Source organism: Haliaeetus albicilla, chromosome 10, assembly GCF_947461875.1.
Source record: "Haliaeetus albicilla chromosome 10, bHalAlb1.1, whole genome shotgun sequence".
NCBI classification, from domain to species: domain Eukaryota; kingdom Metazoa; phylum Chordata; class Aves; order Accipitriformes; family Accipitridae; genus Haliaeetus; species Haliaeetus albicilla.
In genome coordinates this window covers 24,507,480-24,531,769 of record NC_091492.1, presented here as the reverse complement: position 1 = coordinate 24,531,769, position 24,290 = coordinate 24,507,480, and the positions used below count along the sequence as shown (strand labels likewise).

Here is a 24,290-nt window from a genome sequence, read left to right as displayed (position 1 = left end):
AGACCATTTTCATCAGCAGAGGGGTTATTTTATGAAGCGGCATCCCTGTGCAGCCAAGCAAACCTTGCGTACTACGAGCACGAGCCATCAACCACATTTTCCTGCAGCCACCAAAAGCTACCCTGTGCATCCAACCTAACAGTGATTTCCATCTCTATCCCAGATGTCCCATGATTTCAGCAGTGCCATGCTTAGAGCCCATAAATCCTTTATTTTCATGCCAAAAAGAGATAAAATGGAGCTTCACACTCTTAAGAGCGGTGTGTAATTGGTTTTAAAATTCACTTCCCCAAAAGAAACAAACAGGTTTGGGTTTAGTATGTTAATTAAAGGGATACGCTAATTCCACCAGGCTTAGTCTCACCATAAGAAATAACAGCATTTACATTAATCTCTTCTGCGTGACCACATAAAAACCCTAACAGTGCTGAGACCCCACAAGGCTCACCAAGAAAAAAAAAAATACCTGGAGCCCAGAGGCTGCTCTGGGCTCACGTTGCTGCCTTCCTTCACAGGCACCAGACTCATTCCTGTATCTTAAATCAAGATATCAACACATCTATCAGATGCACTTTGCCCAGTTCAACTCCCATTAAAATAAACGCGATTTCAGAAGCTCATCTTCTCATAGCATTCATACATCTTCTGCTATAAAGCAGATCTCATGGATGATCTGGTCTGCTCCTCCTTCATCTCTGGTAGCCATGAGCCTGGCACCTGCCAAGCTGAGCCAGGGCTAGACCCTGTCCCCAGTACATTTTCAAGCAGAGCCTATTCCACTAAAGCTGTGCCAGTCTGCAAAAATTGAGGGTAGTTTTCAAATTCCTCTCGGATTTAGGACCCAAGCTCCCAATTTTCATTTGAAAGTCTTAAATCAAGGTTACACACAACTTGTCCAGCGCAGAGGCATGCCCTCTCCTTTGACATGCACAGCCTCTGCTCCCCAACTGCTTCACAAGCGGCACCTGTGATGACATTAGGTCTTCAATCTGGCTGGAAACTTTTAAAATTGCTTTTTTCAACTTTATCAAAAAATGCCGGCTCTGAAAATTGCAACTCTTGACTACAGGAGGTGGAGACAACCCCCCATGCAGGCATCACGCAGCTCAGCAAAACCTGCTGTTAAACCAAAGCCCTTTGGTGAATTTGAGGTGTCAGTGCATTAACACGTCTAAATGAAGGGTCTACCTTCAAAACAAGGCAGGAATTATCTACTTGCAAAGTGTACTGAAAAATACCTGCAACACTGGAGCAGAAACAGCCATGCTCGGGACAGCACCTGCAACAGCCTCCCCATGGAGATGGGCATGCCGGTGTGAACCATCACGGAGTAAGAAAGATGGAGCTCCCACTGCCGTGTCCTAACTCTCCAGGCAAACCCACAGCTCAGCCTGTTAAAGCTTTGCTCTTCCTGAAGACAACCTACAGCGTTGGCAGTTTCTAAGCTGAGCCAGGCAGCTTCCAGTTTGCATGAGCCCAAAACCACCGAAGGCGCCCGTATCAATATGGACTCTGATCTCCAGAGGTTACTCGCACTGGGATTTTGCCGATTTCTCCCAGCTGCGGTGTGATGCACAGCTGCCAAAACCAGGGGTGTGTTGCACGGTACTGGGAAGCTGGCACGCTGCCACCCTGTCGGCCTCATGCTGATGCAACAGGGGTTTGCACCATCATGCAGAAAAATGAGTCAGAGATGGCCCCGGGGGAGCAAGGCGAGTTCCTCCAAGGTTCAGCTCCGGGTCTGTCATTAAGCTGCTCCCCAGATGGAGCACAGCCGAGACCTTGGCTTTTTAACCTCCTCTCTGGGAAGGCTTCAGTATCTGCTGTGGTTCAAATCACCTGCTCGCCATGTCAGGCGTGAGCAACAAAACCTGCTTGCGGCACGAGGCCTGGATCCAGAGAACAGGAATAACAAACTTGGAGGGGGAATTAAGTGCATCTTATTTTTTTGCTTAGCATGTAACCCTCTGACATAATCTCAGCAGCTCCTGACATGTTCGGAGCCTGCTCTTCCCCACCTGCCTGCGCTTCCAGCAATGTCATTTCATGGGCAGCTTCGCTCCCCAGCTCTGAAGGACAACAAGCTGCAGGGGCAGCAAAAGCTGGGGCAGAACTTGGCCTAAACCCACTTGCTTCACCCAAAGGATAAGGCTGCAGAAGGACCCGCTGCAGGCCCCCAAGGGCTCGGTCATTTCCTATTCCCCCATGTTCATCACAGCACGGCTCTGGTCCGGGCACAGCAGGGTAGCCGGACCCACTGGCCACCCAAGGAAAGACATTTTTGGGGATTCTATTCGATTTCTGACGATTTCCCCAGTGAGGTCAGGTACTTTTATGGCAGGCAGCCAGCAAACTGAAATAAAAAAGTGCAATAGGGAACACAGCTCATTGTGCGAGCAGACCCAGCAAAGTTTGGGTTCCTCCAGATGCATCCTACATCCCTCAAAATTTCCTCCCCCTCCAACAGCTCCAGCCACCCCAAAGCTTCCTGCCACACCTTGACACCTCGCACATCCCCTCACTGGTGACCCGGGAGGGGCTGCTTCGGCACAGGGCATGCTGGCCAGCCTCGGCATGGGGCACAAACCTCCGCAGAGCAGCCGATTCCACAGAACATAAAGAAACTCGGCACATTTCTGGCTTCTCCTCTCTGCGGCATTTGGTTGATGCTTCAAAAAGTTGCTGCTGGAGGAGACAAGGATCACACGAGACTCATTTCCCTGGGAAACTGGGCTGGAAGGAGCAGGAAAATGAACCACTTTCAAAGGGTGCCAGCAGCACGACTCCTGTCCCTTGCAAACTCGACATATGGATGAGCCATTTGCCAAGTGCGGGCGAGCTTCCAGATCTGTCACTCGGGAAACAAAAAGCCTTGAATGTTTAATACCCTGGTCTCAGCTGAAATGTAGGTGCAAAGCGGTGTTTACGGTCAGTCGTGGCCATCACCTGCTCCTTCCCCATTGCCTATCGCTCCGCCCTGTGCTCAGGACAAGGCTTATCTGCAGCCACCATCTCTGCAGGGTTTGCTTTGAGGTTTTAAGGCTAAAATTCTTGGTCTCTCTTAAGATATAGGAACATTCAGCACAAGTTTCTACCCAGTAAACACATACTGTCATACCGATAAAAATAACTTCAACTCTCTTTGTAAAGAGCTCGACAGTGAGCTCAGCACGCCTTAGCCCCAACATTGCTTTTGCCTCCACAAATCCTTTGCAGAAGGACTTTCCTACCTGTTATAAAACTAAACCAGGTATTATGGATGGCAGTGTTTTATATCTTAAAAAATAATTTAAAATCAAGACAGCTTTTGAGAGGCAAACGCCTCACCAACCCTGCTTGTATTATGGGGAAATGTAGAAGTTTTAGCTAAAAGACAAACCAGGATGCCTAGAGGAGTCAGACTTTGCAGCTTGAGTGACTGCTATCACTGTGGTCAAGTGGAAACCTAACAGGCAAAGGGATGTCCTACCAAATCCAAAGGGAGGATGCAGAAGAGATGCAAAACCTGCCAACTTGGACCCATCCATGGGACCGTGGAACACCTGGCAGCACCGCCCTCACAGCAATTTGCCATGACAGCATTGAAAGCAATTCTCTGGTAGCCACACTGCTGTTATCACAGCAGAGAAACAAGCTCTACCAGAAAAAGCACCTTTGCCAGCATCGCTGAAGGTGCAATTCCAAAGGTAAAAGGCCGACGCTCCTCCACTCCCCGACTGGCAAAGGCAGGGCAGGGACGTAAGCTAAAAAGTGAAAGACTGGGGTCAGACACGTTTGGCAACCTTGAATAAAACGCAGCTTTCAAATCCAGAAGTTGCCTTCCAGCGCACACGCTCCAATAAGCGACTCTGTGCAGAAACGCAGACGTAAACAGATTTGCATATAAACCCTCGCTGCTGTTTCTCAAGAGAACACTGATGCTGCTGTTAAAAAAAATAAAAACCCCACGCTGTGGGCAGCGCTCGCGTCACGTGAAAGCTTTGCTCTTCCTCCACCACACACCCACACGCAATGGCTCCAAGTTAACAGCGAGGCGCTGGCATTTAAGAAGCTGCCATTTCCAGTGCTCCCTTACCGGCAGCCAGCCTAGATTCTTAACTGATTATTCAATTAGCAGCTTTCTAATTAAAATTTTTTTACTTGACTAGTGGAACCAGTTCAGCCAATCATTTCTGTTCGCACTGAGACGCAAGTCTGCCCGGCTCTTTCCACCATCAGCCTGGCTCTGAGCAGGAGCTCTGTTCAGGCTCACAGCTAAAGCAAGCTGTTCCCATTTAAAAATAGCTGATTTCAATCCAGTTGGTCAAAAAAAATAATTAAAAAGCTAGTTTTCCCCTCCTGCTCTGCATATTTTGAACCTTGATCTTAGCTCACGATGGGATCCGAGACATGAACCCTTCTCTAAGCAGACAGTGTGATTTATTCTTCCCACCTCCAAGGCTTCAGGAGTTAAAACACTGGTGGGAGGCAGAGTGGGGCATGGGGAGCATCCTCCCTGTTTCATCCAGGTACAAGGTCTCAACTATAAAGTTTGACGCGGTGCCCTAATATTAAAATTTCTTAAACTCCAGGACTCGCCATCACGGTCCCGGATTTCTCAGCACCATCAGCGCTGCACCCTGCCACGCTGGCAGGGACACCGGGGTCAAATTGTGGAGCATGGCTTGCAGGGGAGATAAAGGGCTGAATGTTGGTAACTGGTGCAAACCCCAGGCCGCCAGATGGGAAAACTGGGGAGTGAAATAGCTCACCACCAGCCTCAGCTTTAACTCAGACTTGTGGGGTTTCATATTTGAAAAGTATTTTCCAAAAGCAACAGCCCTATGAGAAATGCAAAAAGGTGCAGCAGAGCAGCAGTGCATCCTGGGCACATTCATCCCTGAAAATGCCAACTCAGCCAAGCCCCGGCTCAGCTCGGCTCAGCTCAGGGGCGCAGACCCCGGGGGGGTCCTTGTCCACCCCTAGAGAGGTGTGGGAGGTGAGAGCACCTGGTTTAGGTGCTGCCATCACTGGTCAGCGCCTGCTGAGGAGGAACCAAGGCAAAGGCATTTGCATGCTGCAAAGGCAGCACAACCTGTTTGTGCAACAAATCCTCCAGGGCGGATGCTGGCAAGGACTCATTGCACCTTTACAGCAAATCCTGTTGGGTTTATGGAGGAGGCATCATTAAAAACCAACCACCCCAAAGCCAGCAACGCTTGAGTTTTGTAGAGCTAGGTAAAATGAAGGCGATCAGACAGCAAGGTGACTTTCTCTGCTCCAAGTTCAGCTCTCCCTCACCCCAACAGGTACCTCTAGGTCAGCTTGAGATGTTTCTGGTAGCTTGGCCCAGACATGAACAATTTTACTGAACGTTAAGCAGCTGCTCTGCCCTGGGTGAGGTTTTGTTTCCAGGTTGCTGCCTGCAGCCCTGCCAAAGCCCTGGGCAGCCAGACACGATGTCCCACCCATGGCCAGCTTCCGCCCCAATGAGGTTTCACCAGCCACGCAGCCCAACTCCACCATATTTCTGCCCAGCAAGACCAACTTAATGGCACTATTGCGCAACCAAAGGCACCAGCAGGATGAGCTTGTGCTGCAGACAGCAAGGGTCCTGTCTTAGAGGTTTAACATTTAAACAGGCAAGAAAGAAGTAAAGCATCCCCACTGCACAGTGCTGGGACGCCAATCTGCCCCCATGTCTGCAGCATGGGGATCCCAGCCACAGTCTATCCATCTTCTGGCATGCCAGTGGACTATGCAGCCAAAGATACCCAACCACGGCATCTCAGACCATCTCCTACGATGAAACACTTATCAGTGCTCCCCTGGTTTCCAGCATGAGCATCAGGTTACAGCAAGTTCCTCCCTGCCAGGTCTCAAGCTGCTCAGGTGAAAAATTCAATGCTGAGCAGCCCCAGCCAGCACTTTTAATCTACTCTTTGTCTGTAAATGGATCAGAGAACAGGACACACCTGGATTCTGGCAAAATACAACCACCACCCTGGATACCAGAGCTGGAAGAACAGCTGAGTCCATCCACCTCAAGCTGGAGGGACACAAGACAACATGAGCGGCTTTTCCTTTGCATGCCTTTGTATTAATTGAAAAGTAACAAATGCAAAATAAATTTATACCATTAGAACCCTATCATGGAATTATGTTATGGATGCATAACCCGGGGGGGGATTAAAAACCCACAGTGCAAACGGCACTTGAAATAAAACCTCTCCTGCCCATTATTACGGTGGTTATGCAGCATGAAGTGATAACTGGAACATAGACCTCAGCGGGAAGAATTATTCTCTAGAAACAAAGCGCCACAGCTGCAGGCAGCTGCGGGGGAAGGGACAGATTCATCCCAGGGGTGACTACTGACTTTGCTAAGAGCTGTGTGTGTCCCCCCTGCCCCTGCTCTAAAACCAATGCAGACTTTTTTTTCTTAAGTAGCATTAATACCCGCTTTGGGTCTGACTCAGCTAATCTGGGAACAGCAGGTATTGGAGCCCCTCGCAAGGACCAGCAGCAAAGGACAGAGACACCTTTAAGAGCCTAGAAACAGGGAGGACCTGGCACCATGCTTCAAGGAAGATGTGGAGCAACAGGCAAAGGTCCAGAGGAGAAATAACACCACAGAGGTCTGTAATAGGTGACCTACGGGAAACATAGAAGAGGCCAAAAGCCAAAATTGTTCAGTGGAGAGAAGATTGATGGGACATGGGAAAGTAACCCCAAAGTTGTTCAGTGGAGAAAAGACCGATGGGAAAATAATGCAGCCAGACACAGAGGGATGCTGCAGAGAAGGGAATGTGGTGCCACCACCTCTTCAGTAGAGCTAAAAAGTGGCTTTGGCCTCCGGTAACAAAGGGGAGACAAAGCCTGGATGTGAGAAACTGTAACCGGGAAAAAGCCTGGATGTAAGCCCTACAGCAGGCTGCAGAGCCTTCGGCGCGGGCAGAGTTTGCAGGACACTTCCACAAGAGTCTTTCAGGGACGGGTGGGACATACCTGCCTTCTCTGTACCACTCCTTTCCCTGCACCACTCATCTCCAGCCCTGTCCTCTACAGCTTGTATTTCAGGTCTATGCCCACCTGCAAAGGCACCAGCCCAACACTTCGGCTTTTCCTCCCTACTGCTCTTCCAGACTGAGTTTATTCCATTTCTCCTGCTCTTCAACAGCCTCCAGCCATAGATCAGAAACAGCCAACTTCTCCACAAAGCCTCTTCTCCATCCTCCACGACCGACCCCTGGGCCCAGCTGATTTGACTCCATCTGCACCAGACAACAAATTGTCCATGTTCATTCCCCAGCTCCATGTTTGCAGTGCACAGAAATGCTGCATTAGCAATACAGAACTGCTGAAGAAGTGTCATGATTTACCCTTGGCTGGGTTATATCTGGCTTTTTTTTTTTTTTTTTTTTTTTTTTTTTTTTAAGACATTGGAAGGAAAGACACAGCTGAACCCTGGAGGAGTTTGCAGGCTGAGGCCAACATGAGACCAGACACTGCAGGCAGCGCTTGATAAGGAGATTCAGGCATTACAGCCTTCCTTAATCTAGACAAATGACTTCTTGCTTTTACATTTGAGTTTTGCAACTTTTTGCAAAGAGAGAAACAGAAGTTTCTCAGGAGGTGCAGCAGAAGCTGCAGAAGCAGGTTCCCGACCCACACTCGATGGCACAGACACCAGTGGCAGAGACACAACAGTATAAAGGGAATAAAGTAACTCCCAGATGAGCACAGATGAGGTTTTATTGCTGTAAAATCTCTATTTTGAGAAAGCCTGCGTAACAAGGTAAGGGCTGATGCCAGCACAACACAATTCAGACATCTGCGGGTTTCCTGGACCAAGCAACTTGTAGATTAAAATATCTTAAAGTAGATTAAAGTAGTGAATTCCAGAGTTTGCTGGAATTTACACCAGACCTTCCCGGCCCCACCACCACCCGGCCAGCTCCAGGGAAGCTGCTTTTTGCAGGGGATTGCTGGTTTCAAACAGGAGGCAAAAACATTCAGCACTTAAAATAATACAAGTCCAGGAAGCTGGTGGGGGATATTTGGAGACCAGGAAAGTTCTTACAGCACCTCAAGTATCCCTATTGCTGTGCACCATTTAAACAGCTTGCCCGGCCTCTGGATCAAAATACGTTTCAAACATTGCCAAGAGAAACTCTTTGCAGCGCTGCTTTCATCCATCATTTATGTAAAGCTTCGGTTTCCATTATTCAAGCAGCTGCAGCCAGCATTGACCAGAGAGACCTCGGCGCATCCTGCTCTCCATCAGTCGGTTGTTTTCCACCAAGCAGCCAATGGGCAGAGATATGAAAGATTTCATTTACCCATCAGCAAATGCTGCGACCCCAGCTTGCAACTGGGTTTTCACCCAAGAACTGCAGGGAGCAGGACAGGGTGGTTTGTACTTGAAACCCACCTGGATGACTGCTGCTTCATGCCTCCAAAACCTCTTTCCAATCCCTATCCAAAGAAGCCTTCCCCAAGTCCAGCAGAAAGGCAGGAGACCACGCAGCCCCTTCCAACGATTTACAACCCAGTGCGGAACTGAGGGAAAGGGGGAATCTCAGGCAAGGCAGGAAAGCCAAGAAATACTCCACCGTTACGAAAACAGTCATGAGATCTTGAATGTCTAGACGGAGCTGCGGGGAAGTCTGCTTTCAAGGTCTCATCCACACGAGGCACAGGGATGACCCAGAAAAGGAGCTGTGTGGAGTCTGGCTGATCTGCCTGGGTGCCAGGTGAATGGCTGCTGAAGCCCCATCGGGACCGAGCCTTTGATACTGTGGTTTTACGAGCCATTTCCGAGCCTGCTGAGCCATCCCTGCTGGAGAGGTGAACCACCTCCCTGGGGGAGCATTTCAACTTCTTGAGTTCTGGAAGAGGCATTGCTTTTCTCGGATTTGGTTAGCACTGCTCATAAAATTTGCATTTAGCACCAGCTCACCTCCTCCATCCTCTCCCACTTGGCATCACCATCTCAGGCTGATGCTTACGCTAAAACCCATCAGCTCTTCAAAACAAAGCAGCAAAATAAAAAATTTCCATTTCCAGCTCTTTTCCCTCCAGCCTCACATGCCCACTACCAAGGATGCTGCTCATCCTTTTGCTCCATAAGTCTCTGCCAGCAGATGTGCGAAATGAATAATTTGCATTTTCTTTGGGAGAAATCCCACTCAAGCAAAAACGCTCACTCTCCAGTGACCATGCACCGATACTGCAGCTCAGCACCAAAGCCAAAGCAACTTTGTGGCGATAACTTTTCAACACTTAAACATAAATGCTGCAAAGCCCACAGGAGCTATTTGGGTTTGGAAGACACAGAACGCACATATGCCTCAGTTCACCTATTTAATTGCTGTTTGCTTTGGCATTAAACTGCATTAGTGCCCAACGCTGGAAACTGGAAGCGTCCCCTCCACGCAACCCACCCCCTCCAGCAGGGAAAACCTGGCTTTCCACTGTCTTGGAGCTGCGAAAAGAGGTCAGAAATCCAAAGCAGAGCTTGGCACAGGGCAGCACCTGCAGACAAATCCCACAGCTGCAGCTCGCAGCCCTACAGCCAGAAGTGTGTGTGCATGAGAGGCTCGTTTTGGCCAGGGCCCTAGGACAGTGGAGCTGATGGGTTTATCTGCTCTCCTTCTGCTCCCAGCTCTCAGCTGCCTGGGGCCTTTGCTGCCTGCGAAGAAACCTCACCATTGCTAAATCTGAACAAGTTGGGACAAGGAGAAAACGAGATTTCCAACAGCAATCAGATGGCTGCGGATTGCAAAACAGAGACACCATCCGGGTTGCCCAAATCGTGCGGGAATTCAGCCGTGTAGGAAGCGACTCAGTCCTCCTGACCCAGCTTTCTAATGCCCTCCCTTCCCGTCACACCAAGAAAACTCCTCCTCTGGAGCCCCAGCACCCTCAAGCGTGACCCACCGGTGTGTGTCAGTTTGCTTAGACACACAGGAATCAAAACTTCAATCATTTGCAGCAACTAGGACAAAAACATTCTGCGGTAAAGGAGGAGCTATGAGATGAGAACCAACTGCACGAGCACAGCCCTGGGGGCATCCCTTCCCAGGCAGGCTGAGCCTTGGAGAGCCCCAACATTACCTCTTCCTCGCTCTCGACTTTGGGATTGCTGGCTGTGCGCTTCAGATTGCTGCTCAGGCTGATGGTAACGGTGGCGTCCGACTTGGACCTCTGGTGAGTTCTTTTGGAAGGAGACAGCCCCATATCGGGGGCTGGGCTCAGCGATGGCAGCTCCCTCTTCTTGTAAGCTGGCTTCAACTCGTCTGAAAGGATGAGTTTCCGCAGCTTGGTCCCGCGGGAGTGTCGCTGAGTGGAGATGTGCATGTCCGAGGAGTAGGCGCCCAGCAGCAGGGCACACTGCAGGGAGAAATTGATGCTCTGCCGGCAGCGGTGCACGATGTATGGCTTGATCGCATCTCCCACGTCCTCGTCCATGTGAATGTACATATTCAGCAGCTGCGGCAGGTAGAAGTCCACTTCTTCGTTCCTAAAGCAGAACAACCTATTCCCAATGTAAGCCTGCACACCAGGTTCCTTTGAATTGTACAAGTATGAAATGGCCATGGAGATATCAAAGAGTTTGGATTCAAAGAGCCGGAGGAGCCAGGACTGCTTAGCAGAGTTATTCTTCTGCCGCTTCCGGGCAGTTTTCACTGTGTTGGCCATGGTCTCGTCCTCCTCCTGGATCTTGGAGGCCGTGCTGGGCGGATCATCCAAGCACTTGATTTCACAGCCCTCCCTGATGTCTCCATTGGCCAAATCCACCACGGTCCGTGGGGCACACTCTGCCTCGCTGCCATCAGCCGGTTTTGTTAAGCTGTCGGAGGAGATGCCATGCATCAACTTGACCTTCTCCAGGACCTCTTCGCAGGCTTTCTTTGCCACCTCGGGGTCGATGACCGCCAGCTCCCCAACACCTTCTGTGATGACGCTGAGAGACGTCCCGCCATTTCCTTGGGGCGCTGAGCTGGGCGCCTGGTCCAAGCCTGTCCCTCGGGCTGGGTCTACAACAGAGTCTCCCATAGCAGTGGCAGGTCTGCACGCTTCAAAGCTGAAAGAAAACAAGACAAAAAGAGTCAGGGACACAATCTGTGGAGTAGACCTGCTTCCAGCCTGAAGGTGGGAAAACAGGAATCCATGCCAGGATACACCTCAAGGGAAGCGAGAGCTGAGATGAGGTTTGGTGCAAACCTTTTCAAAAAGCCTTTGTCTAGAGAGGGAAGGTACCCCAGGCCAACGCACACAACACAAGCTGGCCCAGTGCAACGCCAAGCTAGTCATGTTGGGTTTTAAAGGTCTTCTCAGTGCCCCTTCCACTCAGACTTGAAAGAGAGCTGTAAGCATCTATCCGCCGTTACACAAAATTTCCCTGTTACTATGACGATAAAAAAATTAGGCAAGCCAAAAAGAGAAAGGGGGGGGGGGGCAGAAATCAGGTTGCTTTATGCTCACCACCCCAAAGGCATTCTGCAACGCTTGGGATTAGAGGGCCACAGGCTGGGTGGACCCAGTGGCTCTGCTTCTTGCTAGCAAAGATGAAGTTTATCCCCCGTGCTCAGCTTTTGCTCCTTTAACCTCCTTTCGGGACGGAGGGTGAGGGTGGTACATGGCACTTTGATGGTGAAATCCCGCGCCGGTGCCGGGCGATGGGTGAGCAGAGAGCTGGAGCAAGAACCAAGTTTGTTGCAACAAGGTCCCTGTTTTCAAAGTCCAGATGCCACTGCCCAGATTACGTATCCTCACCAATGATTAGCACTTAATTACGTTTTAAAAAGAAGATAAATGAGGGATTGAACACACTTCCTGGTTTCCCATCTCGATAAAAAGAGCAGTGGTGCATCTCTGTGGATAACCAGAAAGAATAAAGAAGGCCAGTGCCAAGTGAAATTGTCCTCTAAAAATAAAATAAGGCACTCTATTCAATCTAACATCATTACTGCGGCTCTGACTGCTTCCCTTTATTGCTCATACGCTACAACAAGACAGCTCGTGATCAGCAGAAGGGCACAATGCCTTTTACAAATGTTAAGCACTGCAAGCAGATTGCCAATTCCCTCCTGCCTTTCACGTCCAGCACGGTGGAAAAAATTACTGTCTTTGGAAAAGAAGTTCACTGAACCATTTTCTGCCTGTCTGTTCCCCCAATGACCCCCAGCCCCTTTTGCCTGCAGAAGCTGTGCCGGCAGGTTCTTGCAATGAGATATTTCCCTGTTAATTTAATGACCTTGTTTTATCTGTTTATTTTTACAAGTCATTACAGCTCCCGATGTGGGAGAAAGGGCCAAGGAAACCCACAGCATTTCTTTCTAAATATTCCAAGCGAGTAAAAATGAGGTCGGTGTGTCCAGATGCAAGCACCACTTCCCAGAGACCGGTTTCTTCCTCTTGTTTTCAAAGCACTTAAGCTGTAACTATGAGGTGAAAAAAGGCTGACCAAAGTTCAGCAGTCTGAACTGATATGAATAGCATCTTTCATCCCGTCTGCATGGCAGTGACACACAACGTTTTCCTCTGTGCTTGCCATTCCCTTCGGTACAAATCCCGCATGCTTCAAATATTTGTGGTCATTAGATCCTAAAGACCCTGGGAGCTGAAGGAAGTTGTTTTTCCTTCTTAGTGAGCTCAGCCTTGCCCCACAAAAGCCCAGACGATCTAATTTTTAGCTTAACACCACGCCAACAAAAACGAGATCCTTCGGTGTAACTCGGCAAGGCGGGATTTGGAGAGGCACGGAGTGGAGCTGGGTCCAAGGAAGAGTCGCACAGAGCTTCGCTTGTGCCAGCACTTCTGGGGTCCTTCAAACGTTTGCATCAAGACAACTGGGATTACAAACTAATGAAAAATAAAAAAATTCAGTGGTGGCATCTGCCGGAGTCCCGAACATGGCTGCGTGGCCACACGCCAGGTGCAGAAGTACCTGCAATCCCAGGCAGCTCGGTCACCCGCAGGGGGCCTTCCGAGCCCCGACTATTTATCTGATGCACGGAAATGCTTTTGACATCCTCCTTGCTGGGCTGTAGAGGGAGAAAAAGTGCATAGGATCCCGTTAAACCTCCCTCCCCATAAACACAGGTCATGCACGTGAAGCCTGGTGCAGTGTGACGGCACACGCTACAATACTGGACGTTATACCTCCTCCGTGTCCACAGGAGAGGCTAGATCCGACCTGACCTACTCACGCAAGGTATCCCGATGACTCCGAGGCACCCGTGTTACAGTCACCACAAGCAGAGTCGCTTCCACCGCCAGCACAAACTCCCCGATCCTTTTGCTACCTTCATGCAGCCAGCCAGGCCTGGAGGAGCCCCATGCACCAGAGAGGAGACATCCGGACAGAGCTCGCAACTGCTGAGTGGGTTAAACTTGGATTAAGGAACTGCGCAAGATAAATCCACCCACGGGCCTGCAGGGTTACCTCTGCACCGCAGGCACGGCTTTGAAATCCGTGCATTGCTTTTTTTTTTTTTTTAAATCAGTGCATTGCTTTTTTTTGTTTTTATTATTAATATTTTGCTCTTCAGCTCCCCCCCCCGACACTTACACAGCCGCCTTCTTCGGTGACATCCCAGCAATGGGGCTGTTTGGAGCCCGCCAAGGACATGTCTCCACTCCTAGCGCTCCCTAAAATCCCAGCGAGGGAATTCACTCCCTGCCTCCTGCACCTCTCTGCATTTTTCCGTGATTCACATCACCATTTGTTAAACATACCACAACGTACTATTTACCTCTCGAGGCTCAGCATAACTCCCCTATTCCAAATCGCTGGTCTCAACAGGGATAAAAACCCCATCAGCTGCACACAATGAAGCAATCCAGTCTGGAAAACAGGCTGAGCTGAATTCATGTGGTTCATCCTCCACCCACAGCCATAACGGGCCAAGTTTCTCTCTGGTGGAATGGCCCTGAAGTCGGTGATTAAATACAAAATACAGGGAAGCCCCTACTAGCACAGAAACTACCGCTGAAGCAGCCGCATGTCAGTGCAGTGATTCAAGAGCATGGTTCCTTCAGGAAGGGACAAAAGCAAAGGGAGATCTACAGGAACAGAGCCGTGGCTTTACAGGAAAAAAAGAAAGAAAAGTCTTGCTCCTGCCTGACTTGAATAAGAAATATTAGCCCTGGCAAAAACCCAGGAGGACAGGATGAAGCCTCACCAAGACATCTGGTCTCTATTACGCTGCATTACTTTTTGTTTTGCTCAGCACTGAGGGCCTTCGACATCTTGCTGTGCCTTCGGGAAGGCCACAGGAGTTGGGATGGGTGCAGAAAACATCACAGCAGTGCTGGAGGCTGGAGAAGGATGCACTGTCAGTGCCCCTCATTACGCTAAGGGGAGAGCCCCTGCTCCTCGGAATGCCCCTCTGGACCTGCTGCAAGCAGAACAACTTAATGCAACTCATTAGGTGATAGCTTAGAGGTTGGGGAAATTGAGGCACAAAGGGACTGTGACTGACTCTGCTCACGTGGGGGAGATGGGCAGCATGCTGTGAACACCACTGAAGAGAGGACAAATAATTCTTCCTGGGGGACGCTTCACCCTCTTTCAAGTCCAAAAGGCCTTTCAGGAGAGACTCGGCACCAACACAGACAGGGTCCCACCTGTTTTTCGCACTTGGCTGAAGCAGATTCAACCTCTGCACAGCACACAGGTCTCACTCCGCTTAAAAAAAAAAAAAAAAAAAGCCACGTTCCAGACATCGCCTGAGGACAAACTCTGCTTGTAAACTTCCCCTGCTGCACACGGGCACTGCTTGGGGACTTTCCTCCCATGGAACAGCACCGCTTCCATCTTGAAGGATGCACATCATGGAGCACACAGCAGAGGGAAAGCAAAAAAGGTGAATTTTCAAGGAAATGGGCAACGGGAGGCCCTGAGCCAGAGACTGAGCAATTGCTGCCACCACAGACAGACAGCAGGGGCTCCTCCATCCAATGCAACCACCCCGCATCAGGCCTCGGGATGGAGCAGCCTTTGAGAGCCTCTACTTGGGAAACAGAACAAACACAGGACAAGTGCAGCTCCTCTCACCTGAATTGGTGCCTCAAACCAGTATGTCAAAGCCCTGACACACCGGACCAGCAATTTTCTTAACAAAACAGCAGTTATGAGCAACGCTCTGCTGGAAGAAACAGCATCAGCTAAAGCAGCCGCCGTGGGTGGCCTGAGCTCGCTCACACTTTAGCTCCATGACACACAGCTCCTAAAAGCCATCGTGGTCCCCAGCCCAGCGGCGGGGCTCACGGGCTCAGTGGCAGCACAGCACCACTTGGCTCCTCCAGTAGGATGGGATGCAGGAGCGCTCTGCTCCCGTTCAGCCTCACCAAGATGCTTTTGCTGGAAGGACTCTGCATCCCGGTGCCGAGCTGTATTTGGCCAAGCCTGTGTCCCCGAAACAGCAATAACCCTGGGGCTCTCACAGGCCAAACAATGACTTGCCCCTAAATTTGGAATAAAATAAAAGCCATGCTGCAAGAAACGCAGCAGGAAAATGACAAACTACACAACACATTAAATAATGGCTCTCAACGCTCCTCAGCCTCTTGGCTCCTTAAGGGAGACACCACTAACTCCCTGCTCCTAATGTCCATCCACATCAAACCATAATTTGTCTCTGTGGCATCCTTCCTCCCCCACTGTAGAGCAATGGTCCTGGCGCTGCAGAGGGGACAGAGGCGCAGGGAAGAGGGAAAGCTGCAGCCTGCCAGCCCCAGAACCGCACCACCAGCACTTCCTTCATTCCTTCCTCCTCCACAAATGATACAGCCCCACGGGAAGGAGTTAGTTTATGAGCAAATCACTGGATTTAACTTCCCCATTTAAAAAAAAATAAAATTGTGGGAGCGCTAAAATCTCTCTCACCTCTGAGAGATGCTGAGAAGTGGCCCAACCCTTTGGAAAAGGCTTCTTCTGCTGCAACAAGCATCGATTCAGCAAGGAAGCCCTTCACAAACCCACTCCATGCATACCACAGTGGTGGCTCATCCAACATGTTACTCACACAAACACATCCAACCTTTTGTCCTCTTCCCTCACACCTCTCTGCCCCTGACAAGTGTTAATTATGATCCCTGAGCAAGGGAGGACAAACTCTACCATCCCAGCAACCTGTTTCTGAGCACACCAAACCCTTAAACAAGCCACGCTGGCACAGCCACCATGGGAAGTTTCCTCCTCCCAGTGCTCACAAGGTACTTTGTGCCTGAACGTTCCCACATTCGTTTAGATATGTAAATTCACTATTTCAAGCTGCTGTTGTTACCCACAGTCACGTCTGAGTCTTTCTCTAAACCATGACTTGAAATAAGCTGTCTAGATGCGACAGAAAACAGGAGAAAAGCAGGAGCCCACATCCCCGGCTCAGACTCCAAGAGCAACTCCTCTGCTGCCGATCCAAGCACGGACCCTGAACTGCGTAATGACAAATCGCCTATGATTTAAGGAGCACATGGCCGCGGCACAGACTAAAATCCCATTCAGATTTGCAAGCAAGAAGTCAGAGACTATTATCTCCGTCGAGCAAAGACTGCAGGCTGACTGCAAGAGCAGATCCCTCGGCATTCGCACAAGTTGACGGCTGCCTCCAACACAGCTGCCGGTTCACACAGAGGGTGATGAAGTCCCGAAGGGGAGTTAAAAAACCTCAGAGGCGCTGAAAAGCCTCTGCTCTTCCAGCCAGCGCTGAGAGCAGGACGGCAGCAGTGCTGGGTGAAAGAGCTGGAAACCAGCGTTTCCACCCAAATCTGCACCCAGTTACTTCCCCACAATGCTTCTCAAAGTTTCACCCTGGGTTAAAGAGAAGTAGGGGATAGCAAAGTGATTAAATATTATTATTATTTATCATACCTAAAGATACTGTCAACTCGAACCAGAAGTTTCAGGGGGGAAAAAGCACTGAGGGATTACTAACTATGGCAAACACACATATCTTGACAAACCACTGCTCAGCAGCCCACCAACTGAGCGTGTTACATAACCTCTCCGGTCTTTAAGTAGATATTTTAGGCAATTACAAAGCGCGAGGGGCACCAGATGGCTTGGGGGAGGGGGGGTGGCAAAGCCTAGTCAGAAATGACAATAACGGCATGGAGAAAATCAGCTGAAAAAGTCTCTGAATGCGTTCTTGCGACACTTCTCCAGCCGGCTGGCCTAGGCCACGAGCCCGGCTGCATCCCTGAGGGGGGCTGTGATTTCGGGCCAGCGCCGAAGCCAGAGAGGTTGGTGTCGTTCCCACCGGCACAGTGGGATTTAGGGAAGATGGTTGGCAAAGATTATTGGCTGCGTCCCCTGGAAGGAGAAGGAGAAGCAGCGGTACCTGGTACAATCCCATCCCGCACGGCCGTGTCTCTGGTCTGGGATGCCAACGGATGGGGCAGCGCGGGCGGCTCATCCTGGGCAGCGGCTCTGCGGGGCTCCGGGGACAATCAGCTGCTGCTGAGGGAGGGAGTAAAGGAACAAAAAAAAAGAAGAAAAGATGATTTTCCTGCTCGACGAGGCGCTGCCCTCCGGGCCCGCAAAGCCCCGGCCCGGGGCGGGGGGCGGCGGAGCCCCGGCCAGCCCCGCTCTACCCCCGCGGCCCGGCCGGGGAGCAGGAGGCGGCTCCCCGGTGAGGGGCGAAGACCGGGCCCACCGACTGACCTCCCCGAGCGGCCGCCATCCCTCCCTGCCTCGCCGGGGTGACGGTTCCGCCGCGCCCCGTGGCCGGGGGACCGCAGGAGGCCGCAAAAGGCCGCGGGGGGAGCCCGGTACCTCCCGACGCGGGGTCTCCCGGTACCGGGGCGGCGCTCACCTGCGCGGGGCCGGGGCCGGGACCGGAGGCGGAGCAGCGGAGCGGAGCGGAGCGGGCCGGGCCGGCGGAGCGGCAGCGGCAGGCGCAGGCCCCGGCGGCCCGGGCTGCCCGCGGCGCCGCCTGACGGGGCTGAGGGGGCGGGTCGCCCGCGAGCGCCCCCTGCCGGCCCGGCGGCACCCGCGCGGCGGAGGGGGCGTGGCCGAGAGCCGTGGCCCGAGCGGAGGGGCGGGGCGTGCCGCCGGAGAGGAGGTTGGCGAAAATGGGCTTTTTTTCCCGTTGAAAATCGCCTCCGCCGTCACCGTCGCCCCCGCGGGAGGCGCAGGACGGGAGCGCAGGTCCCCGCGCCGAACCCAGCGACCCCCCCCACGCAGGGGAAACCGAGGCACGGCTCCACGGGCATCCAGCCCTGCCCCTCCCCGGCCGAGGGGGCACAACTCCCACCCCGGCCACTTGACCCCCCCCGCCGCGGCTGGGCCGACCCCCTGGTGAGGGGGGGTCCCGTCCCGTCCTCCCCCGTGGGTCACAGACAGAACAGACGGATGGACAGAGCGCTTGGCTTTTAATGGCGGGATGCAGGGCAAGGCACGGGGGGGGGTCACCCGGGGAGCAGCCCCTAAGTGCCAGGGTGGGCGCGGAGCCCTGCCCACCCCGGTGAGCCCCCCTGGGATGTGTCAGCAGCGGAACTGGCGCCTGCCTGTGTCCGTCCGTCGTGATGTGAGGCAGGGGGGTCCCCGACAGGGGGGTCCCAGGCAGTCCCGGTGTCACTCAGTGGGGACCCAGCCTCATCCACGCTCCGCTGTGCCTCCTCCTCCTCTGGTGCCAGCTCGTGGCTGTCGACAGCCTTGGCACTGGTCCTGCCGTCCTGGATGACGCTGACCTGGGTGGGCAGGGACCCCCCGGCCGGGCTGTCCCCGAGGGGTCTGGTGGCACTGCCACCTCCGGGAGAGCCGCCGCCATTGGCACCCACAGCTGCCCCGCTGCCAAGCTCCGCCGTCTCCCCCGGGGACCCCGCGGCCCCTTCCTCCGGCCTCTTCCGTGGCCGCCCACGTCTCCGTTTCTGGGGGGCAGCGTTGCCAGCCGGCTCCAGGGGACGCTTGGTGGCCTTGGGGCGCTGCGAGTCCTGGGGGCCGGGACCCTCGCTGCCCCCCGCGCTCTGGGGGTTGGTGGGGGTCTCGGCCGCAGGGATGCCCACGCCGGGCAGCAGCACATTGAGGACCGGGACGGCGGCTTGCTGGCTCAGGAGCCCCGCCGGCCCATTGGCCCCCGGGGCCAGCCCCAGGGGCACGGAGGGGGAGGCCGTGCCCACTGGCAGCGGCAGGGCCACCTTGACGGTGCCCCCCAGGGGGGCGGCTGTGATTTTGGGGGCCAGGACGGGAGGGGAGGAGCGGACAGCTGTGGCGCCAGGTGCCGTCAGGCACTCCCCCGACGGGATGCGGGGCAGGAGCAGGGGCAGGCGGGCGACCAAGGCGTTCACCTGGGGGCTGCTGGCCGCCTTGGGGGGTTCCGAGGGCTTCTTCTTCTCGGGACGGGGTGGGCCGGGGGGCTTGGGGCTGCTCTCCTTCTTGATCTGCAGACAGAGAGAGGTGCTGGCAAGGGGGATGTCGTGGCGGAGCAGGGCTGCTTCCCCAGGCGTGCCCCCCTCCAGGCTGAGCGGGAGACCTGGGAGTCCTGGCTCCCCACCCGGCTCCAGTGGGGGTCTCACCTGCCCCTGGCTCCTGACACCGCTCTCGGAGGTGTCCAGGCCATTCTTCTTTGCTGTTGACGGGGTCCAACTCTCGCGGTGGACCTTCTCCGTGCTCTCTGCGGGTGCACAGAAGGTGACAAAGGTGGGACGTCCCCCTGGGCCCCTTGGCAGCTCAGCCACAGGTGAGGGCTGGCAGCAGCTCAGCTGCACCATGGGCAGCTGGAAGGGGACACAGTGTCCCAGGGGACCCCGTTTTCTAAACCCTCTGTGCTCCTTGGGGGTCCAAGTGAGCCTGACAGGGGGCTGAGCAGGGCTGGGGCTCCATCCCACACACCTGAGACCACCATGGCCATGACCAGGTCGGCGCGGGGTGAGCGGGAGCTGATGATGTGCTGCTGGATGAGGAACTGGGCCACCTCCACGATGTTGTTGAAGGAGCGCTTGAGGATCTTCTCGGCCCAGTCACAGGTCAGGGCGCAGGCTGCCTCCATCACCTCGCTGTTGTAGGACTGCACCAGGTCCGTCAGCTCTGACTGCTGCCGGTGGAATGAGCCGTGAGACCTCACGGCATGGGACAGGATGCCCCTGGATGCCAAGAGGGCCTGATCCTGACACCCCAGCAGCTCATGAGCCTGCACAGGCAGGCAGGTCCTCATCCACCCTTGGGAGGTTCATGGGACAGAGCAGAACCTGCTCCCAGAGAAGGTGTCCCTCCACCCCTACCTTCGTCAGATCTAACAAGCGAGGAGGCTCGTTACCCTGCCAAAAGAAGGTGGGCAAAACCCAAGCCATGGAGGCAGCAGAGGACTTACGGTCTCGGTCACTTTGAGGTCTAGGCTGGGCAGGGGTGGCAGGCTGACCACCGTCTTCCTCCGGATCCCGCTGTAGCAGTACGTTTGGCAGGGTTAAGGTCTTTTGCTGTCACACGAACACGGCCGCAACAGGCGATGGATCACAGCTCAAAGGGTATGGCCACGGGGCTCAGGGTGTGCTTGTCCTGGAGGCGTGACAGCAGCCAGCCCCACGCCGAGCCGAGCTGCCCCCTTCTTGGCGTGCTCCCTGCCTGCCATGAGCTACCCCCAGGCTGCCCCGAGTGTATGGCAAAGCCGGGGCAACTCCAAGCCCCTCTCAGACAACTGAGCTGAGACTTCAGGAGCCAAAAAACCAGGAACTGGACCCTCTCAGAAGTTCTCAGAAGCTACAAAATACCACCTCATACGCAGACTTATAAATGGGAGAAGCTGGAGAAGCAGCAGCAGTCGCCACCAGTTCAGGCAGCTCCCCAGGCTTCCCTGGCCAGCTGGGCATGTGGAAGGATATTTTGACTGTCCTCGGCCTCCCAGCCGTCGGGCTTTGATGTTTGGGAATATCTCCCGGATGATCTTGCCGAAATTGGCGGTGCTCAGAGGGCGACAGCAGAGGTTATCGCAGTATCGCCTGCCGGGGAGAGCTGCGGGTTAAAGCCATCAAGCCCTTCTTGCTGCCCTCCGGACGCACCAGTGTCTCCCCGCTGATGTGGCTCCTTTCAGGAACCCAAGGTTGGGCCGGGCCATTCCCAAATAATCCCAGGCACTCGCTGCCCTCCAAACCGACCTCTCCACTGGGCTTTGCTGAACAAGCCCGGCCCCAGGGAGAGATGCTCCTCGTGCCAGGCTGGCCCCTGCGCTCACTTGTAGGCGTCGTAGACGTCCTGCTTGGGCAGGCAGGTGTCCATGTGCTCCTCCAGGTGGTTCCGGATCCAGTTGCACGCATGCATGTACTCGGCTGTGCTCAGCGAGCTCAAGTCCAGGCTACCGCTGCTCCCGTGGGAGCCCGAGACAAACATTTAATTAGCAGAGAAGCAGCACAAGCAGGACAGAAGGCGGAGGTGTGGCAATCTCCCCCTGGCCTCTTGCAATCTGCATCCCCCACCATCATCCTGACAACCCCTGCTCTCACAGACACAGCCCCGGCTTGCTCTAGCACCCACCTCTTCTCCCCCAGGCTTGGTCCTGACGGCAGCTGGAGGTAGAGGTAGAGCTTGTCGCTATCTGAAAACTTCTGGACATCTTGCTACAGTCAAAGGGTCCACAGGGAGGGAGAGAACGGACCAGAGACAAAGAAAGGTTAAGGATCCAAAATAGGGAAGAGCTGATGCAGGCAGCGCTCTCATTACCCTCTGAACAGCAGAATATGATGGGGCACTGAAACCAGAGCAGCTTTGTCAGTGTGAACACTGCCTGCGTGCAAAGGAACCAGGTGAATGAAGTCACGGGAACTGCCCCTCAAGGGGACTGGAAAGGATTGTCCCACTCAGGGCTGGGGGATTGGGTGCCACCCACTAGGCAGGGTGCTCATGGGTTTCTCAGGGCTAATCCCTGCAGCCAGATCCTGACCCGATGGGAAATGGGGCCCAGGGTTCAGTTTAGCTAGGATAGGAGAGAGGCGGAGACACGTCATTCCCTCACCCTCAGCCCAATGTGCTGCAGAGGCACTCACCAGGATGGCGTCAACTTTGTTCTGCACGGATTTGCTGCGTGGGACAGAGACAAAAGGTGTTAGTGCAGAGCAGGACAACACCGCAGCAGCCGGGGCATTCCTCAACCCGCCCAGCTCTCTGCCACAGCCGCTGCCCAGGGCTCCCGAGGACAGCGCTGTCCGCAGGCCCTTCCAGACCCCACATATGCACCCCGGTATGAGTGACAATGCCAGACAGGGACACTGGAGCACCAAGAGCCAAAGGCTGCCTGCACCCATGGGTCAGCACAGCCCTTTCTTCCCATGCTCCGAGTTGCCCTGTGCACCCACAACCCAGCTCTAGAGCTGCATGCTCTACCCTAACCCTAGGGAGAGCAGAGCAGGCATAAAACCATATCCCCTGAGGTTGTAGCAGACCAGTCTGTGCTACTGTGAAGCCCTGAATTGATTTTGCACCCAAAACAGGCAGCAAGCTGCTGGCAGTGCAGCGTGGGGCTGCACTCTGTGTACAGCACCTAGCATGGGACCGAGCAGGCCACGCCTGAGGCCATGCCACTCTGCAGCGCCAACGCTGCAAGGCACCGCAACACTTATCCTTTCAGTCGTGGGGCTGCAAATTAATCAACCTTGTTAAATTAAGCCACATTTGGTAACGCTCAGATTAACTTCAAGAGCTGCCCAAGGAAAAGTGAGTGCTGCCCTTACGAGATGGTGCTCTTCAGCTCCTGCAGCAGTGTGCTCGACTCTGTCGTGCTGCCCCGGGAGCTGCTGGGTGACAAGCTTCCCTTTTTGGTGGCTTGGGTGCTCAGCTCTTCGTCAGCCATGACACTTGGTTCCTGTTGGGAGGTGAAAACCAAAAATTCAACTAAAAAAAAGGGAAGAGAAACCCTTCAGAGTTGTTGAGCCCCAAGTGGACACCCACAGGGCTGACCTCTGGCCACCTGCCCCTGGGCTGGGCTCGGGGAGGAAGGCAGGGCGGCTGTGGGGCTTGGCGCAGCCCAAAACTTGCCCATCCTCAGCCCCTGTCCATCCTGGTCAGAAGACGTGCCCCGGCTCTGCAGGCTGAGCTCCATCAGCTGGACACGAGGCACCAATGGACACGGAAATGGCCCCAGTGGTCCCAGGAGGGATGTCTCCAGCAGCACAGACTGCAGCCGGCTCCGGGTACCCTGCTCCTGGCAGGTCACCATCAGGGCAGGTCCCCAGGGAGATGGGGACATGGGACAGCAGGAAGGCAGAGGTCCTCGTGAAATGGCGACATGGGGCAGCAGGAGGGCAGAGGTCCCCAGGGCCAGGGCCACCATCGGGGCAGGTCCCTGGGGGACGGGGGTGCCAGGGGCTCCGTGACAGCGCATCCCCGCCAGTGCTGGCTGCCGGGGAGGGGACGGGGGACAGGGACAGCCGCGTCCCGGGCCGGGGAGCACCGGGGCAGGCCCGGCGGGGCTGGGGTCGCACCGGGCCGGACCGACATCCCCCCCCCCCCGCCCCGGCCCCGCAGCCCGGCGGGCCCGAAGCGCCCCGACCCGCACCCACCTGCGGGCGGCTACAGCGGGGGCGCGGCCCGCCTCATGCCGGGCCGGTTCGGTCCAGTTCGGTCCGGTTCGGTCCCCGCCACGTGCCGCTGCCCCGCGCGCAACAGGAACCGAAAGTGCTGCGCCCCAGCGGGACGCGCCCGCGGGCCCCGCCAGCCGCTTTTTTGTGATTGGCTACGGCGCCGCCGGTCCGCCCGGATACTGCGCTCTCCTTTAATGCGACTGGCTGCTCTGGCTTTCCTACCCGGATACAAGCGAGGTCAGTGTTCTGAGTGGCCGCGCGCGAGCTGAAGTCTGCCTAGCAACAGGCTTCTGATTAGTGAGACGGGAGGAGGAAGCACGAGTGTAAACGAGCATGTGCGTGAGTAGTGCGTGTGCGTGCAACGTGTGTGCGTGCGGTGCGCGTGCAAGGGGTGCAGAGCGCGCCTTCAGTGTACACGCAGCGTGTGTGCATGTATGTAGGGTATGGGCATGCGGTGTGCACAGTGCGTGTGCACAGTGCGTGTGCGCGTGTGTACGCAGCGCGTGTTTGCAGTGTGTGCACACACGGTGTGCGCTCAGTGTGTTTATCAATGCAGTACGCGCACAGCGTGTGTGCCGTATGGGGGTGTATGCAGTATGCGTGTACACACAATATGTGTGTGTGCTGCATGTGTGTGCTGGGCAGCGTGTGTGTACAGCCCGTGTCTGTGCAAGCCAGAGGCTCCCGCTCCCAGCGTATGAACCAAGTTTGCTTTTTTGGGAGAAAACGCTGTCGGCACTGAGCCCAGAGGCACGAGGGGTGCGTTAGGAAAATCTAGCCTGTTAAGGAGA

The 24,290-nt window shown here is 54.4% G+C and overlaps 2 protein-coding genes across 9 annotated transcripts in view; both read right to left on the bottom strand.

Moving 5' to 3' along the window:
• PI4KB (phosphatidylinositol 4-kinase beta) overlaps positions 1–17,951 on the bottom strand; it is a 29,006-nt gene extending 11,055 nt beyond the window's left edge. Inside the window, exons 1-4 of one of the 5 annotated variants that reach the window (XM_069794154.1) lie at positions 17,805–17,942; positions 17,331–17,449; positions 12,935–13,031; positions 10,099–11,068 (exon numbers count right to left, since the gene is read on the bottom strand). In XM_069794154.1, coding sequence (XP_069650255.1) covers positions 10,099–11,040 — 942 coding nt within the window. In that variant the 5' untranslated portion in view covers positions 11,041–11,068; positions 12,935–13,031; positions 17,331–17,449; positions 17,805–17,942. Of the gene's footprint in view, positions 1–10,098; positions 11,069–12,934; positions 13,032–13,196; positions 13,319–17,330; positions 17,450–17,804 lie in introns of those variants that run through there. The other 4 variants (XM_069794153.1, XM_069794152.1, XM_069794155.1 and 1 more) reach the window with 4 other exon arrangements.
• A 395-nt stretch (positions 17,952–18,346) lies between these two features.
• On the bottom strand, positions 18,347–23,655 carry RFX5 (regulatory factor X5). 4 transcript variants are annotated; one of them, XM_069794146.1, is made up of 10 exons: positions 23,479–23,655; positions 22,651–22,781; positions 21,967–22,000; positions 21,458–21,540; positions 21,159–21,284; positions 20,809–20,925; positions 20,301–20,382; positions 19,823–20,021; positions 19,507–19,604; positions 18,347–19,371 (listed from the first exon to the last, which is right to left on the bottom strand). In XM_069794146.1, the coding sequence occupies exons 2-10, from the start codon at positions 22,767–22,769 to the stop codon at positions 18,418–18,420; spliced, it is 1,812 nt and encodes a 603-aa protein (XP_069650247.1). In that variant the 5' UTR covers positions 22,770–22,781; positions 23,479–23,655; the 3' UTR covers positions 18,347–18,417. The 4 variants fall into 4 exon arrangements, with proteins under 4 accessions (XP_069650247.1, XP_069650246.1, XP_069650248.1 ...); XM_069794145.1 differs by having other exon boundaries at positions 19,823–20,024; positions 23,479–23,651; XM_069794147.1 differs by lacking the exon at positions 23,479–23,655 and having other exon boundaries at positions 19,823–20,024; positions 21,458–21,536; positions 22,651–22,756.
• Positions 23,656–24,290: the final 635 nt, after the last annotated feature.

What these genes read in the sequence shown, in the direction of transcription:
- RFX5 (XM_069794144.1), bottom strand. Translation starts at nt 22,224, where the DNA reads ATGGGTGCAGGCAGCCTTTGGCTCTTGGTGCTCCAGTGTCCCTGTCTG. An exon ending in ACAAAGTTGACGCCATCCTG is followed by an intron (nt 21,541 to 21,966) that starts GTGAGTGCCTCT and finishes CTTTGACTGTAG; the next exon opens with CAAGATGTCCAGAAGTTTTC. An exon ending in CATGGCCATGGTGGTCTCAG is followed by an intron (nt 19,605 to 19,822) that starts GTGTGTGGGATG and finishes GTGCACCCGCAG; the next exon opens with AGAGCACGGAGAAGGTCCAC.